The sequence below is a fragment of the Cyprinus carpio genome, chromosome B2 (genome assembly GCF_018340385.1).
Source record: "Cyprinus carpio isolate SPL01 chromosome B2, ASM1834038v1, whole genome shotgun sequence".
In the NCBI taxonomy this organism is placed as follows: Eukaryota; Metazoa; Chordata; class Actinopteri; order Cypriniformes; family Cyprinidae; genus Cyprinus; species Cyprinus carpio.
In genome coordinates, this window is record NC_056598.1 from 27,574,441 (window position 1) to 27,594,338 (window position 19,898).

General features: G+C 36.0%; 1 protein-coding gene across 1 annotated transcript in view; it reads right to left on the reverse strand.

Annotated features, from left to right (window-relative positions):
- The window catches only part of svilb (supervillin b), a 37,819-nt gene extending 30,076 nt beyond the window's left edge, over positions 1-7,743 (reverse strand). The window contains 6 exon segments of the mRNA XM_042719182.1: positions 222-945; positions 1,739-1,902; positions 2,261-2,318; positions 2,424-2,503; positions 4,596-4,659; positions 7,533-7,743. Of these exon segments, the coding sequence (XP_042575116.1) occupies positions 222-945; positions 1,739-1,902; positions 2,261-2,318; positions 2,424-2,503; positions 4,596-4,659; positions 7,533-7,590 (1,148 nt within the window). The 5' untranslated portion in view covers positions 7,591-7,743.
- Positions 7,744-19,898: the final 12,155 nt, after the last annotated feature.

A 19,898-nucleotide genomic window follows, 5' to 3' on the forward strand; every position in this document is an offset into this window, starting at 1 on the left:
ATTAATTCCCTTACCCATGAACTACCCATGTACCGTTAACTTCGAGGCTTTCAATACGCTATCATTCCTTTAAAATAAAGGTTAAAACAGAGCAAGTCCCATACCAACTTGGTGTTTTAAAAGAAAGTATGCCAACACAGGAAGAAAATAACACATCAATCAAAATCACGGTCCTCTAACACATATATTTTTAAGATCCAGAACTGAGCACACATACTTACCCCTGTCTGTTGAGGATATTTTGAGCTTGTTGCTCGATGAACAAGTCTCCAGGAGATATGCCATATCTTGTTGTGGGTAATGAAGCTCTGCGTGCGGTCCTAGGAGAACTTGCTACAGTGACAACAGCGACACCCCTCGTTGGTTGGGCTGTTGTTGTTTCCATTGGAACCGGAGCTTCCTGTGGACGTGGTTTCGTACTTCGGTCAGGTGCTCGTCTATAATTTTCCAAGTTCATTGCCCTCTCTCTCTCTCGCTCAGCATCAAAGCCTGATGGAGGAGGAGCAGGATTGGGGGCGGGGTCAGAAGGCATGAAGACTCGCCCTATTCCTGAACTGCTGTATTTAGACCTGCTTCTGCTTCGGTCCCGCTCCTCATCCTGTTCTTGCAATGCCATGCCCCTTGTCCTGCTCTCACCACGTCCCCGGTCAGGAGGAGCCCCTTTGTCCGACAGGTCAGACTCTCTCCGTGCACGTGTGTAGCGTGGCACGTAATCCAGATCCACCTCTTGGTCGAGGAGGATTCCGTAACGTTCTGATAATTGTCGCCGACGTTCAGCTTTGTAGCGCGCAATCCGCTCGGCTTTAGAGCTGAGGCTGGCTGCATCAGAAGCAGCTGGGGTAGTGCCGACTGGCTCAGGGTGGGCGGACAACTGTGGATCTGGACGTGTCCGAGCTCTGGATTGCCGCTCTGGAGCTTCTATCTCATCACGGCTGTAGCGCTGCACTGTAACGTAACAAATAGAGAGTGAGTAGGAGACCAACAAAATTATAAATTTTGTGGGCTTAAGATACGACCTAAGCTCCTTGTTCAATGCAAGTCTACAGAATTTTTTCCAGCTGTTTTATTGTCCACCAGGTGTCAGATTACTAATAAAAGTAATACCACACCTCTTTTCCTACGTACTAAAGTATAAAGGGGTTATAAACTGCCTTTTTTACCATTTTGTACTGTTCTCTGAGGTCCACTTATAATGTTATCTACATAATGTTATTTTTACATCAAAATACATCATAATTTAGAAGTAATATGCTATTTACTGTCCTGTCTCCTAACGTTGGGACCAGAAGGAAGGCAATCTTGGCATCTTGTTGTCCTCCAAGCCATTTCTGCGCTATTTCTAATTTCTGCACAGACCTGCGTTATTTACCCACTACATGCATAAAAAGGTGGGCGGGGCAAAACAGGAAGTGATGTAGAAGCAGGTGTTGATCTTCTTCTGCGGAGGCGGTGTTTAGCAACACTTGCACATTCCACAATCTGTTGTTTTGGCAGATTGGCTTCAATATAAGCTGTTTTTAGACTTACACGAAAGTTTAGTGTTCTGAAACTTGCAGGAGGTTTTTACAGTACAATGACCTCTTATGTCAAAAATTTTTAATTTCTCAGTTCATGACCCCTTTAAGGAGATTTGCTGAAATAATAGTATAACAAATATCAATCGTAATAGTGACTCTTGCCTTAGCTGTGCACTGTACAGTATATTGTCTGCTTACAGAAATAAACTGTGGTGACCTACCCACAATGCCTGGATCGCTGGGATCTGAAGCACGTGTATAGCGTGGTGTGTCCTCCTCCAGTAGTCGGTTGGTCACCTGGCCGGCTGTATGTTGCATACTTGTAGTAAGAGCAGGTGGAACATCAGCCTCAATCCCCTCCAACCTGCGTGCAATTCTCTCTTTCCTGCATGATAGGAAGCCATTATTTGCAGTGCTGGGGTAAATCAACATTGTGGAAGACAGAGAGCCTAACCGTAACAGTGCTTTTTGTAAAGTAATGATGTAACATAAGTTACTTATTATTGTAGCACTTAATTTTCAAAGGTAACAGTTCTCAACACTGACTATATGCATTTTCAGTCATTTTACATCCACTTTTATGCATTTTGAATGCATGATTACATTGCATTCAGGGTATACATTTTAATTGTTTATGCATTCCATGGGAATCTAACCCATGACCTTCGCATTGCTAGTGCAATGTTCAACTGTTTGAGTTTAATTTTAATATGCATAGAAGACTTTTGCGAGACCAAACGTACCTGTTCATTTCTGGATCACTTTTGATAGAGGTTTCAAATTGCTTCCTTAGCTCTGAAACTAAAGGACAAGCGTTTAGGTAAATATCCAACATCTTTAAGGAAAAAAAATCATTATCATTGTCCTTTAGCTTTTAACGCACTATGTTATCTTATCATTTCTCACCTTTGGGCAGTACAGCTAGGATGTTTGCATCAATTTCTGTTGTACTCTTAACCAGTGATGTCCTGTCATCCACACCAAAGCTGTAAAGCAGAGATAGAGAGTTCATGATTCAAAACAACAGAGCTTTAGTAAATGTGTTCACGTCAGTAGACATAATAAATTTAATTTAATTTTGGTCTTCTTGGCACTTTCTGGAATTTCAGTAAGTGTAACCCTAACCCTAAAATCTGATTGATTAATAGCAATGTAGTTCTAGGATAAATAAGGATGTTGACCCAGGAACATGGCCTACTTGGCATATCACAGCATACACGTTAGCTGCTTGGCCACAGCTCCAAACTGATTCATTATGTTGACTTTTCCAACACCTAATCTCTGCGCACCTTAGAAAAATCGGATTTGGCTCTGAGTACCTCCAAAATTCTACACTGGCAGGTCAAGAGCAACCTTAAGCTGAATTAGCATTGAAAGTCTTGAATGTTTACTTGAATCTCATCACAGGAATAGATTAGCTCCTTAGGTATTTATACATCTAGAGTTCCCCTTCACCATGGTACCAGTCCTGCCAGCCCAAACAGCACACTCCAATTACTCCTGTTTACAGCACACCCTTCACTACACATGCTGCTATGCACAGCGATCTCATAAGCAGGGCGGCAGAACTCTGAGAGCTTAAACAGGTTTTGATCACATTCACAGAAACTTTTCAAACACGCCCGATATGGAAATTATGAAAGGAGGTATAATTGACTCTTTACAATTGAATTATTGAACATTAATGCATACCAAAAGTTAAGCGGCCATAACATCCTTGTTGTGCTTTCAACTTTTACAAATTTATAATAATAGTAAAGAGTCTAGGTCAATTATTCCACAGTATATACTTCATTACACCACTTTTTGAGTTAGAAACCAGCCATGGTATACTAGTCTCTATTATTTTCTGTTCTATCTACTTTTCTTTTTATTTATTATAAAAAAGCACCCTCTAACACTAGCGTTCTCTATTCTTTTTCTATTCTTTTGACTTGTTTTCTTTTTTATTCATTTAAAAAAAATGTCCCTCTATCACTAGCATTCTGTATTCTTTTCTATTCAATCTACCCGTTTTATTTTTATTTATATTTATATATACTGTATATATACATATATATATATATACACATATATATATATATATACACATATACATACATACATACACATATATATATATATATATATATATATATATATATATAAAATAATAAAACACCTTGCTACGTGTACTGTGTTAGACTAACCAAGACTTGTCACAGCACTTACATATTACTCTTGTTGGTTTTGAGTGCTTCTGTTGTCCTCATTTGTAAGTCTAAATGCTAAATATAAATTTAAATGCAAATATAGTTTAAAAGTTTCCAGAAACAATGTGGTGAAGGGATGTTACTGTAATATTGTGTCAATTAACCTCACGCTACTTCATCACCATTCAATAAAACCCTTGTAACGTACCAACCAATCAGAATCAAGAATTTCGACAGCGCTTCAATTAATTTTAAATAAAATTGAACATAATTCTTATATTTTTCTGATACTGTAAATAAACACAAATTCTGACTTCAGATTTTTTTTTAAACACTGGTTGAATGTGTTTAAATTACTAAAATATGTTTTTGTTCTATATTGTGGACTCCAGGAGGACTGATGTTTTGATTTATTTTGTACACATTAAATGTCAAAAGCACATTCTTCTCTTTTAACAGCTTAACTAATGGAAACAACAAAAGATAACACACATACTGGGTCTATAATGACAACAGCCAACTACACATCCCCTTCTCTTAGAGGAATGTCTTTTTCATTGGCCAGGACTATTGATTCTTAAAATATATTACAATTACTGACCAAAGTAAACAAAATGTCTACCCTTTAATTTTTCCCAAAATGTGCATGACGCAACACACAATCAGTGTCCTGAAGTGCATAGAGCAACACAGTATCTAACAGCATAGATTTCTGCTGTAGGATTTTCAATAGCATCTTATCAACCGCATTTAGTGCTAAGTATTAAAGAACATAAAGGGATTAATTCAGTATTTAATTCAGCTAATGGGATCAGATTTAAAACAAAGGAAAAAGTTGGGTCAAAACGAAATAGCCTTTAAAATAGCAAGATGAATGGATTCTGACCTTGCTGCTCTTTTTTTTAGTAGTACAGGGCTGTAGAGCTTTGCAGAAGCTTCACCGACAAAGCCTGTGAAAAGAAACAAGACAAAATCTTAAGTGTCTTTCACAAGACAATTCCGCAAAGCTATCCAAAAGACATAAAAAAAAAAATCAAATGGACCATAAAGGCCTGTTCACAGCAAGTAGTATTACTACAATAATACTTACTGTATAAAGTTTTAAATATTGTCCTAATTGGTGGATTATATGTAAAGTTCACACAACACTGATAACGACACTATAATTAAACAATATTGCAACCACAATGAAAAAACATTCCCAATCAGAATCCACCCAAGTTTAAAGAGCTTGAGCACTTAATGCAGCAGACAATAAAATTGTAACACGCGCTTATAATACACATAACATTATTGTCCATCAGTACGATTTCGTTCTTGGTGTGCATGGGCCTTAACAGCACAAACTGAATTTGCCAGCTCAACTTCTACTAACCCTTCTGTGCACTTAAAAGTAATTTAATGTTGCTAAGTTACAGTAAAGTTAAGCAACCCAAGTTCAGGAAAAATACAAATTTATCTTAGACAAAAATTTTAACTGAATATTTCTCCAGAAATATGCAACCTGTAGCCAACAATGACAAAATATTAAAACACATTCCATCTTGACTTCATGTTTTGACCATTTAAACCCATCATATGCTTAACATCCTCCAGTGTGGGTTGCCTGATAAATTTACCCCCTCCAAAGGAGCACCTGGGCTGGGAAGGGACTGCTTTAAGAACAAGCTAAGAAGAACAAAGTCAACGTGGGTGTAAAGACATCCTAATTAACTTAAATCAAGTCTGGTGGACGAGTTTCCGTCCGGGGGTCACCAGAGAATCACGTCAAGAAGCTGACAGCCACAAATTAGCAGCGAGGAGACGAGAAGAACAAGGCATTGTCTAAAAATACTATTTGGGGAGATCAGGGTAAAAAATAGACCCTGCTCAAGGGTCCATGCTACTTAAAACACATGTAGTTCACAGCACAGAAACACAGACATCCAGTAAACCACTTTCACACAAGGTTTGTGTGAAGGATTTTATGATCTGATGTGTAGACAGCAAAACAGCAATTATCACGTCCTGCCATTAGCACATTAACACAGTGTTGACACAAAGAGTCTGTGGTCATTTCATGATGAACTGACAGTACAATCAGTGTGACATCTGCAGGCACTAGAGATTCAACATCAAATCAACTTTGGCAGCTGGAATGGAGAGATAAGGCTTAGCTAGAGGTCACAAAATTAAACACACAAAACGTCTTAGACTGAGATGCTAAAGACTATTACTGTTCCACTTCAATGAAACCTGATATAAAGGGATACTCCACCCAAAAATGTCTCCCCCATGTTATTCCAAACCCGTAAAAGCTTTGTTTATCTCCGGAACACAATTTAAGATATTTTGGATGAAAACCGGTAGGCTTGAGACTGTCCCATAGACTACCAAAATAAATAACAGTGTCAAGGTCCAGGAAAGTATGAAAAGCATCGTCAGAATAGTCCATCTGCCATCAGTGATTGAACCATAATGTTATGAAGCAACGAGAATACTTTTTGTACACAAAGGAAAAAAAAATAATGACTTTATTCAACAATTCCTCTCCTCTGTGTCTCTCCAAATCAGCGTAGCGCCATTTTGGCAATTCTTAGCTGTACGGAGATGGCGTACGCTCTTCTGCGTCAGCCGCGCTGCGTCGATGATGCATTGTTTGCTTTCAAACCAAAGCGTAAATACACGTAAAAAATGTATCCTTATGGCGTGGCTGATACAGAAGAGTGCAAGCAACCTGCGTACAGCTCAGAATTGCCAAAATGGCACTACACTTATTTGGAGAGACACAGAGGAGAGGAATTGTTGAATAAAGTTGTTATTTTTGTTTTCTTCGTGTACAAAAAGTATTCTTGTTGCTTCATAATGTTACGGTTGAATCACTGATAGCAGATGGACTATTTTGACCATGTTTTCCATACTTTCCTGGAGCTTGACACTGTTATTTATTTGGCAGTCTCTTCATAATGTTACGGTTGAATCACCCAAATATCCCAGTTTTCATCCAAAATATCTTAAATTGTATTCCGAAGATGAATGAAGCTTTTACGGGAATAGAAGGAACAAAAGAACAGCATTTATTTTAAACAGAATGCATTAATGCAACCCTGCTTGCATATGAATACATGTGTAATTATGTGTGTATTCATTTATATTCTGTTTTATTGTGGTTGTCCACTATTAACCTTTTGGAAAAATGAATAAAACTTTTTCCTCAATGCTTGATGTTGATAATGTTTTTGCGGTAATAGGGTGGCTGACAGCCACTACAACTATATATTTGTATACAAAATAATGATATTGTGAATATTACACATTTCTGAATTTAACTGAACATTTACCTTATACATTATTTCTTATGTTTTCCAAAAAAATAAAAAAAATAATAATAATAATGCATACTTTGCATCCACAAATCTCAATTGACAAGGAGACATTGACATTGTCTACAGATTTTCTGAACTGACTCAGAATCACCACATCGATCCATTTGGCAACAGTCATCAGCTGATACAGACAATTTAAAAATGGTCAAATTAGTCTGGCAGGACTAACACTAATCACTTCTGAAGTTCACAGCATGGATTCAGACTTCTTCAGGTCAATTTATCAATCTTCATGCTCTTCAATCAATCTTCAACAGAACAAGAGTCACTTCTGGTTTGTTTGACTATTTTCACACAATATTAAATTGATTTAAATAAAGCCATCAAACAACTTCACGTTCCTTTATATTACAATATCTATTCAATCAATGACACAGTAACCACTTTTACTCAAATCCCCATAAAATCAACCTCACTGTCTGGTAACAGTAACCAGACACGGAGAGTTCAAAACTTACCTTGACTACACTGAGTGACGTGGTTGAGATAGTTAGTAATCCACTGGTTTTGGAACATGTTGGAATGAAATGGAAAGTATAAAACGGAGGAAAGAGATGAAAAGGACCGACAGACCTAATCACAGGCTCAGACAGACGAAGAAAGAGAGCGAGAGAGAGAGGGATCGCCACAGACGGACTCAACGTGATGGAAATGCAACGAAGCAAAACGGGCTAAAGCATACACATGGTAGGGTGGTAGAGAGAGAGAGCGAGAGCGAGAGAGAGAGAGGAGGAGAGAGAGATAGAGAGATAGAGAGATAGAGAGAGAGAGAGAGAGAGAGAGAGAGAGAGGAGAGAGAGGAGGAGAGAGAGGAGAGTGAGTAGAGAGAGAGAGAGAGAGAGAGAGAGAGAGAGAGAGAGAGAGAGAGAGAGAGAGAGAGAGAGAGGAGGAGAGAGAGATAGAGAGAGAGATAGAGAGAGAGAGGAGGAGAGAGGAGGAGAGCGAGAGAGAGAGAGAGCGAGGTGCTAAGGCAGCTCACAGGCAGTAATCTGATTACAGGCAGAAATTAGCCTGGATGATAAAAGTGGATTGTGGGAGCACGGTGGATTCCTGGACTTATGACATGAGCGCTCCTACATTTACACACACAGCAATCCTGGAGTCATAAATACTCGGTGATGCAAAGATGAAAGTCTTTAATTAGGTCTAACATGCCTTTAACATCTTTTACCTAAAAAAAAAAGCCAAATAAATGTGAATCTTTGTAAAAGCTGTGTTATTAAGAAAACTGTGTATTCTTATAATGCACACTAAAGGACTGCTAAACAACATAAAAGCTATCTGCCATGTAATTTTTAGTTTTTATGCTAACCGCTATGAGCACAGAGTTCTGGATTCTACTTCTGCTGTGTTGAAAGAGGTTAAGGTTTAGCTGGTTAGCACTGAATAGTTAATTACATATGGCATATTACATGCATTATAATACTTGCTTTTTGTGGTATTAACATTAACATGTAATCGTTCAAATTGACTGGTAGTTTTAAATGGCAAAATATTGTGAATATTTTTGAAAATTGTTAACTAGCTTTCAAGTTGTTACACTGTTGGTTGCTAACATTTCTGCCTGTGTTGTTATTGTTTACTAAAACTAAACAAATAAAAAATACTGTCATTGAAAAAGATCAAATAAAATTAAATATAAATACTAGATTTTTTTTTTTTTTTTTAAATCACTTAATTTTGGCTTGAAATTTTGCCATGGCAAAAACTAAAACTGAAAAAAATAAACTGCACAGAAATATTAAGAGAAAAAAAAATGACAAAAACATAAATCACTAAAATAACACTGATTCCCGGTCGACAGCTGTATCCAGCTGCATCTGGATCATGTGAAAAATGTTTTCTTTATAAAGTTAACTTTTGAAGGGTCTCTATAGATCACACCGACTCAAACTGCCAATCCTTACTGAAAAAAGAAAAACTGCCGGCCACTGTGATGCTGCAAATCACTGTTAGCACGAACATCCCTTCGGTCTGAACAGAACGAAAGACCAACCACAGAGAATGTAACAAGCCCATTTATTGAAACACACAGGCATATGCCAATAGAACATAGTAAAACACCACAACTAGGTGTGAAAGTATTATAACAAGTTGACACTGTCATAGTGTGCACTAGAGGGAGCACTGAGAGCCGAAGGTCCTTTGGGGCTCACTAAACAACATAGAAAACTCAGACGGGGCATGTTAACATGCTTTAAATGGTACATTTGTCACCTCATTTGTATTGAAAAGGTACAGCTTAACACAAATAATTCAAAAGACAGTTTCATGATTAGTCCAAGTTGAGCAAAGGTTTCAAATATCATTGCTCTAGCAATAATTCTAAAAATTAGTCTGCTGTGTTTTTAAGAAAGGCCAAGCCATGCTAGTCAGAGTGTTATAATACCGGCACATGCACGTGCAAACATGTCCATCTGTCTGTCCTCTGTCTTACTGGACCACTCAAGCACTTCTGCCCTTAATAAGGCAATGTGTGATGTGATTGGCTGAGAGGCCTCAAGGAGGTGTGGCTAACTTATGTTTATCCTGCTCTGCTGTGCATGTGCTCTCTGCTTTACCACACTCCCTCACTCATCTATCGTATTCCTTTCACTCCTGGAAGTCATAGCTCTAGTTTTTTAGCTTATTCTACTGTACAAACTGTATGATAAACAATGCAAACAGGTAGTTTGAAGTAGTTATGATGAAGTAGGTGAGATATCTTTTATTTCCCTGTTGACTGCAGAATTAGAGACTAGATTTGAGATGTTAAAACAAAAGGACAAATAACTAGACTCGAGGCTTCCAGTAAGCCAAGGAGTTATGACTCTAGTCTATTCTGGTAATTTAGAGGTTAGAAGCTGGTTACACAGGGCTGTGTGTGTTAGGTCATATAAACACACACAAAAATACCCTGTTTAACAGAGATTTTACGACAATATAAAATAACAAGAGGGCAATGCGGTGCAAATGGTCAAAAGCATAAACTAGATATATAGTAACTTATAATGTGAGTTGATGAAACAAGAAAGTTATAATAATATATGCTTATCTGATGCTGTTACTGTATAGAGCACAATAGAAGGTTAAGTCTTATTAATGGTTTAGCATAAATTAATTGATTTTTAACAATGTCTCCATACACTCTCAAATACTTAAATATTTGCATACAACTACCACTTAAAAGTTTTATTCAGCACATTAAATTGATCAAAATTGACAGAAATGACAGCATGACAAAAGATTTCAAATAAACAATGTTCTTCTGAACTTTCTATTTATATTAAAAAAAAATGTTCTTATGAATTTTATATTTATATTATTTTCAACACTGATAATAATAAGAAATGTTTCTTGAGCAGCAGATCAACATATCATTTCTGAAGGGTCATGTGACACTGAAGACTAGAGTAATGATGCTGAACATTTAGCTTTAAAATCACAAGAAATAATTATATTTAAATATATTAAAACAGAAAAGAGTTATCATGACGTAGAAAAAATTCACAATACTACTGTTTTCCTCAATATTGCAATTAGTAACCATAAAGGTTTGTATTGAACTGTCATTTTAAACATGATTGTCATTTACAATGCTTCTAATTTTTATACTTCTTCACTGATGTGAAATGTAAATAGCAAAAATTAGGAGGAAAACTAAAGGACAGCTGAAAAACTGTAGACTATGACATCACAATGAAAGCACGTTTAAATCTGTGATTGATTTCATACATTCATCGCTCAAAGAACTCCTAGTGCCATTGCCAAGCAACAATCTTGTTTACATGAGACAAAGTTGAGCCATGAACCACACCAAAGCATTGTGGGAACTTCCCCATTCAAACAAAAACATCAGAGTTCAGTCCAAATGCACTGACCTAAGCTAGAGATTACTAAACACTCCACACTCAAACATAGATGCACACTGCTGTTACCTTGACATTTATCAGCATGAGCCCTTCAGATCGCTGTAAAGCCCTGCACTGTGCAGGTATGCACGAGAAACAAGTGTGAATTGATGTATAACGAAGCCAACAATGTCACACAGCGTTGCTTAAATACAGTCCTAAAAGCAATGCCTTAAAATAGCATTTTGCACATGTGATACAAAAGTTTGCGCTCGTCTCAGAGCAATTTTATAATATGTGCCCATATATATTCCCAATTTTTTTGGTACATAATCATAACTTTGAACAAACAAACAAACCATTTGAAAATAGTGGGAGAACTATGCAAACACCTCAAACAACATATCTATTACCACCAGTGAGACTAAATGGAGAACCAATGTCACAATTTTGTGACCCCAGTAATTTCACAATCGTCTCCCCTCGTGTTTCAGGAAAGATCTCAATGATTTCTTAAACTGTTCCCATCTGTCAAAGGCTGGTATTATTAGTCAAAGGATGTAATAATTCAAAACCAAATTATACGCACAATTTTATCCTCTTAAACTTTATAGATCACTGCTCTATCTATATGTGAACTTATCTCAATTTTGTCTATTTTTATTTATCTGATGGAATTTTATGAGAAATCACTTTGAAAAAGTTGATACTTGAATTAAACACAACAGAGACCTCAATTATCTCCTAAGCTACAGAAAAGAGAAATAGAAGGACATTTTTAAAGAACTGGTCATATGAACTAAATTCAAATTTATTTGTACAGCACTTTCCAAAATACACAATGTTTCAAAGTGGTTTTACAGAAAATCATGATATTAATGCTTATCATATTTTAATATCTTACTGACTTAGTCACATTTAGCAGATTAAAACTAAGTGATAATATAGTTCATGTTATGTGGCAATGCAAGCAATCAAGCAGTTGAGATTTGCTCTATGTGACCCTGGACCACAAAACCAGTCTTAAGTGTTAAAAAGATACAATAATAAAATAAATAAGCTTTCCACTGATGTATGGTTTGTTAGGATCAGACAATATTTGGCCGAGATACAACTATTTGAAAATCTGGAATCTGAGGGTGCAAAAAAATCTAAATACTGAGAAAATTGCCTTTGAAATTGCCCAAATGAATTCTTAGCAATGCATATTACTAATCAAAAGTTATGTTTTGATATATTTATGGTAGGAAATTTACAAAATATCTTCATGGAACATGATCTTTACTCAATATCCTAATGATTTTTGGCATAAAAGAAAAATCGATAATTTTGACTGAAACAATGCTTTTTTGGCTGTTGCTAAAAATATACCCCAGCGACTTAAGACTGGTTTTGTGGTCCAGGGTCACATATAGTATATATCCCCATACACAAGTAGGCCTATACTGTATGTATGCAGATATACTTCTCGAAGTTGTAAATAAACCAGAGTGCTGGGGTACATTACAAGAAAATAATATTTCAGTATATCTACTTCCAAATGTCATGTTTAATTCAATTCAGCTTTACCTAAAAAAAAACTGAGTGATAATAGTTACATTATACAAAAGATACATATGTTATGTTTTATCAGTTAAAATTTAGGTTTGATTTCTTAAGCAGAGACTAATTTCTATTTACCAATGCAGACTCGCATTATCAAAAGCAATAAAACATTCCTTTATGGAAATATGAGATGTCAGTGATAGTAGAAAAAAATGGTCTAATCACTCCTGGAATCTTATAAAAACTCCCTTTTGTACATTTCAGCTGCAGTCGCAGCACAGCCTGGAGGAGGAGTTCATTCAGACTACATTCTCCAGTCGTTCTGGTCTTCATCTTCTGCCTTTATTAGGACACAGAGAGCTCACTGGCAGCACGAGGTTTGTTTAAATTACTGCTGAACTACAGACTGCGCTGTGAGAACAAGCAGTCGAACATACCTTACAGACAGGAGTCAGGTGTGGAACACCGTCTCAAACACTACAGGCTGAGCTCCCAGACAGACATACAGTCCTGGATTGAAAATGATTCTCTGTTGGGACAGTCTCAATATGTCTCATCGTTCTGTCTTCCATTCAGTCATCTCTCTTCTTAAAAAGCACTTGTCTATTCCTATACCCTTTATTTATTGCTCTTCTCAGCAGTCTTTGCACGTTTCTGATCTATGGTGTATGTTCGAAATAAGTCCACTTGTACTGTTTTTGCAATATGTATTATGTATACAGAACATGTACATACAGGATATCTGGAGAGCCTACTATAGCAAAATGTGAAATATATAATCAGTCAACAATGCAATACATTATCCCAGTGCTTGACTCAAACTTTATAGCAACTGAATTAGCAGTGACATCATCTTGCCTTATTTTACTGGACTGGCAAAATTATATTATATGGCAAATATATATATATATATATATATATATATATATATATATATATATATATATATATATATATATATATATATATATATATAAATATATATATATATATATATATATATATATTTTAAACACAAAACTAGATTAAAACAAGCCAAATATTTCAAATTCATATTTCAAAGACAAATGGAACCCATTCACTAAACTAATTATACGATACATTACATGCAAAAAAAAAAAAAAAAAAAAAAAAACTCATTAACTTATTTAAAAAAAAAAAATAGTCTTAAAAAGATCATAACTGGATGCCATTTACCTAACTAATCATACATTAGATTAACTTTAGTAAAGAATTAAAAAAAAAGCATCCCGTAGCTATATCATAATAATATCAACTGTATAAAGGGGTAATAAATTAATCTAAGAATAAAAAAAATTATCAAAGATACATATCAAATAAATGTAAAAAATAGATTGTGTGTAAAATATTACATGTTTTTGTATGTATAACTATTAAGGCAAAAACACTAGACTAAGCAGTATAAGTGGATACTGTGCAGTATGCAGAACACTAGTATTCCGGTCTAAACACATCATGCTCTCTGAGGTCTACAAACAGTGAGGACTCACATTCTCTGCACTTATAAGGCTGTGAAGAGTCTGAATCAGTCACAGGCCTCATGTCTCTAAGAAAATTAAGGAGTTTTTCTTGGCTCTGTAATGGAAAAAGCTGATCTTACATCAACACATGCTCTAAACAGGAAATAATGATAAAAATCCACACAAGGCATTAATTCTGAACATCAATTCATTTGAGCTGTTATACATAAAAACTGTGCTCTTCACTCCTCTTCTGTGTTACACATTCTTGAATCTCCAACGCTATCTCACGACCAATTCGTACGTATTTTACGAGGTGGCTAATTTGTACAAATTTGTATGACCTCACTCGTATGATTTTATACGATTGTCTAAACCCCAGTGTCGGGTATGTTTAGGGGAGGGGTTAGGTGTAGGTCATTCATACAAATTCATACGAATTGTGCAACTCGTAAAATAAGTACGATTTGGCAAAAATCGTATGGATTTGTACGAGTGTGGTCGTACGAATTTGTATGAATTAGCCACCTCGTAAAATATGTAAAAATTGCCATGAGATCGGGCTGGAATCTCTCACCAAAAATCACTACAGACACACACTGACATACACTTGTCAAACACAGCTTAAGTATAACAGGAAAGTGTCATCTGAAGTCTGTAATGATGGAGTTGGCCAAAGTTTTACATTTGTAGCAAGGGGGACATATTTTGGCTGATTTGCATGGGCCAGTTTGCCACCGTTGGCAGATGCCATAACTACATCATCTGCACATAGAAAGAATCTTTCTGCACTGACTGCCGTTGATAAACGGGTGTTTAATTCTGCCATTTGCAGACAGAGCTTTACGACCCTACAGCTCTAAAACATCTCTAACTCCATCCACTACACAAATTCAACTTCTATTTAGAGAGATGTCAGTTTCTTATAAACCGTAGCAGAGAAAAAACCTCAAAGGACAAAGATAGACTGCTGTGAGCTGCAGACAATACCAGTGGGAGATTTATGGATGAATTATATTCAGACAGTTAAATCAAATGGTGACACATTGCAGAGCTAATATGATAAGAAATGCACGTACACACACATACATAGAAGCAAGGCATGGCTTTTATGCAAATCAAAACATAGTTACAAAGTGCAGAACAGAAACTAAAATAGAATCTTTATCACCACATAATATTGGATTTGTTTTCACAATTTTTGCACTGCTTTGTGTTGAATGGGTGCCATCATAAAGACAGTCCAAAAAGCTGATAAAAACTAGTGCTTTTAAACGATTAATCGTAATGAATCGCATCCAAAAGTTTTTGTTTACACACACACACACACATGTGTGTGTGTGTGTGTGTAGATTTATTATGCATATATAAATACAAACACATGCAATTATATATTTAAGAAAAATATGTCATGTTCATACATTAAGCAGCAAACATTTATAAATAATTTGATAAGAATATGAATGCATAACAAAAAAATGATAATTTAAAAGAAATAAATAAAAACAATTATTTAATACATTAAACATTTATAAATAATTTATAAGAATATGAATAAAAAAAAATGTATAAAGAAATAAATATTTTATACATTAAACACAATATACACATACATATATAATGTAAACAAAAACTTTTGTTTTGGATGTGACTAATCATGATTAATCATTTGACAGCACTAATAAAAACATAAAAAAATCCACAAGTAAAACATCACGACACCAGTCCATCAGTTAATGTCTTGTGAAGTGAAAAGCTACATATTTGTAAACAATGCTTGATCCGTGCATATTTCTCTCCTGACTAAGACAAGAGGACTTTTTCACCAGAGAAAGCAATATTATGGATAGAGAGCATGTATTTCAGTTGGTTTGAAGTTCAATACTATAAAAACAAAAAATTCTTACAGTGGTGTGGATTACTTGAGGATTATTGTGATGTTTTGGTCAGCTGTTTGGACTCTCATTCTGAAGTCACCCATTCACTACAGAGGATCCACTGGTAAGAAAGTGATGATATTATATTTCTCCAAATGTCTTCCGATGCATAGTGAGGGTGAGGGAATTTTCAGCACATTTTCATTTTTGGGCATGAAGTATGGTCCACTCTTTTGTGCATCAGAATGACATAAGACACTGTTCTCTGGGTAAAGAAAAGACCTTCTCAAATAAACAGTAAATTTTTACTGAAGTGACATTCCGCAAAAACTATCCAGCATTGCGCATTTTATATATCACTTCTGATTGAGCCCATCGCGTTTAACATCCAGAATATACAATCTTTATGGAATCAGATTTTCTGCATATCTTACTGTACTTCATATAGTAAAAGAACGATTTAATGAATCTAGTGGTTAAAAGTATATCCTGTAACCTATAATGTAAACAACTTCCAGCCATACTCAAATATGTAACAAAAAAAAAAAAACAAAAAAAAAAACAGGGTTATCCATTTGTTAAAACCAGCGGTAACAAGTACCCAGAAACATTTATTGCAGTATATAGAAATACAAAATGAAAACAGAGGGGTTAAGTGTTGAAAGTATATGTGACTGTTTGTTTTGACAGAGAGGGCAGGTGCAGCTAATTCAACAGCTGCAATATCACAGCCTGGCTCCAGGCCTCACACACACACACACACACACACACACAATACAAATGGAGCCGTGTACTGTATGTGGGCTCCACAGTGCCCTTTCCAGTCTCATAACCACAGTGACTGTGCAGAGTGCAGACCGTCGATTGCATACAATTATCCAGCAGGTCCACATTTAGTCTGTTCATCAACACACATGCACTTTAGAGCTCAACTAGGCTAGTTTGCCATTGTTCCCAGAATTGGAAACCATATTCAGAAACATCTTGACCAATAATGGCTCCCCTTGACAAAGCAGGAGCGGAACAAATGTGTGCAGATAATATGTAAAACCACTCTTAGCTACATAAATTGTCGGTTTTAGTCATTTTGGAAAAAAGCATCTGTTAAATGAACAAATGTAAGGGTAATGCACATAAGAATGTTTTTATGGAGAATGTGCTCTGCCCATGTTTCATGAAACCAGTTGATCATGTCACTAAATAAACAATAAAATAAAATAAAAATCTTACTGAACCAAAACTTTTTAACGGTACTGTACATACTGCATTATTGACATTTTATTCAGGCACATTGCCAAACACTGGCTCTAGACATGTGCATGCAGACAGGAGGTCATCTTCAGGACAGGGTACTGTTTCAGTCACTGAGGTTACGGAGATCTAGCCGGTCTCATATTTAGGGTCTGCTGGACCAATCTTCATTCTTCTGGGATATTAGCATGTCATATGAAGCACAGATTATGATGCATGTATCTGAGCCCAAAATATTGCAGAGCCTACAGTCCAAAAAATCTGAGAAAGGCAATCTGTGCACTGCCTCACAGTATCATGCATAAGCAAAAAATAATCAGTAATTATTATCTCACCTCAATGACAATATAATGAAAATACTTTTAAAAAGCCTATACTGCTTGTTACAGTAGTGTTTATCTGAGCAACCACAGAAGCAGGTGATTTTCTCAGTGCGGTTGCATGCTCCTCTGGACATCGCAAACATAAACACACATGGGATGCCAGGATTAGACATAGCGGCATATGTTGGCACGAACCTCACGGACCCCTGCTGTTAGCAGCTGATTCTAGATGAGCTTCAGACCACTTGAAGGCACAGCAAGTCCTAACCTTCATGTTTATGAGCAACATACAGTAACAGGTCAAGGATCTCAATGTATCATAATAAAATGTCAGTGTCAAGTAAAAGGTCTATTCAACTTCCCAACCCTTTGGTTTCACTAATTAATGTCTATGCAAATCAAATAGCAAAACTGTTAACTAGACTTTTACAAATTCTGAAGAAAATCTTAATGTTTCATGTCTATTCAAAACTTATGTTGTATGCAGTTTCTAGAATGTGACTAATGGCTGTTGGGTGGGTTCTTACTAAAATGCCACTTCCAAGTCTCTAGATAGGACTTCAGAAATAGCTACCACTTAACTACATTGACTGCTTTACAAATATGAAATAATTTCATGTTGAGAGATCTAGAATCAATTTTACAAACATATCAAAGCAAAGTTAACCAAGTGTGTTTATTGACTCATTTCTTGGTAGAAATTGCAAACAAACAAACAAACACACACACACACAGACACAGAGTGGTAGAGTTTTGAAGTTTTTAAGTGGATGTTATAAAGTTTTTAAATTTGTAAGAACGAATTTTTGGTTTTAGGTTTAAGGACATCTTTAAAAGTTTTTCAAATGTTGACTACTGTATATATATACACAAATAACATATTATAAATATATTTATTTACAAATATATAAAGAAAATAAGTAAATAATAAATACGCAAATACAATAAATTAAAATGTGTAAATTAACTAACTAAATAAATAATAAAATACATAATTCAATTAAGTTAAAATGTGGAAATAAACTAACATTTCTGATTTATTTCAACTGCTCCACCAGACACCCTTTTTATTCCACTAACTACTCAAGCATATACTCATACATCTATGCTGTCTTCCAAATCCAACCAGATGAAGGCATCTTACTTGACAAGATGTGCCATGATGCCTCTACCTCTGTAAACTCTGGTTTTGAACAGACATTATTCTCTTGGATGCTTCAGTAGAAATCCCAGTTCTACTGTCACCAACTCCAATGCAAACTCAGACCATATTAGATCTTACAACAAACACCAAACGCAGGCCGTTACATCAGCATCTGCAGAACATTAAACAGTCATAGAAGATTGTCAAAATATACCTGTTGAGCTGTAAGAGGACACAGACGACACAAACGCATGCTTCCCAACTTGTCCATTGTGCAGCGGGAGTGGATCAGGGTGGGTTTGAGTCACAGGGGGATTACGCTATCATGGGGTTTAATAAAGCTGGCTCAGCCGGAGGACTTACGACTGCCGCCACACACAGACGTACACGAAGAAAAAAAAAAAAAGAGGAAGATAGAAATGGTACTTACTGGTTAGTGCCTAGAAAAGCTTCCCAAGTTCACTGGTAGAGCCCAAAGGGAACTAGTCCAAATGCAACTGTTTCTAAAGAGTATTTTGTAATAATTGCAGGTCAGTTTGTAAATGATGAGAAGTGAAGAAATAGCAGAAGCCCATCATACTCAACCAAAGGATGCTGATCCATATGAACGAAGGATGTAAAGGAATAACAGTGGTGTTGATAGACAGGAAGAAAAAGGGGAGGGAAAGGGGAAAAGAGAGGGAGAGGAGGGGAAGGGAAGGGTATTTGGAAGGGAGGAAAGAGAGGGAAAATTGGATATTGTGGACAATTAACAAAAAAACAATACAATGGACGTGAAGAAATCTGACAATTCCAATAGTGTTCAAATAATAATAAAAAATAAAAAATATTTCCAAGGAATCTTTATGGAGAACTTTTGCCGGTCACTGAAAATCCACAGGTGGTAATTTTCTGAATTTCCTGTTCAGCTAACAACTCCAGAGTGACAGACTACTGAGAGTCATGCTAGTGCACATGCTCACACACACACACACACACACACGAGTAGAGGTAACCTCACCCAGTGGACTCCATGTATGGCCTGAGAACTGAGTTCTGCAGGGGAATCTGCCATAAATAGACTGTGTGGGGGGGGTTGAATCAGCTGTTAGATCAACAACCTCACCAGAGTACCACAGATAGATGCACGCATGGATCAGAGGACACATATGTTGATGGATAGAACTTGAAAAATAAATTCTTCTGATACTGATATTGTATCCTGTATAGCACTAAAATCAGTTTACATCATCAGCTGCAAAGAGCAAACAGTGCAGTGTATTAATGGAATATTTTTCAACATTTCTTGAAAGCTTATTTCAATTACAAGTAGCTAGTATTTTAAGTTAATGAATTACTTAGTCTTATTATCAATGTGCATCATACATTTGAGA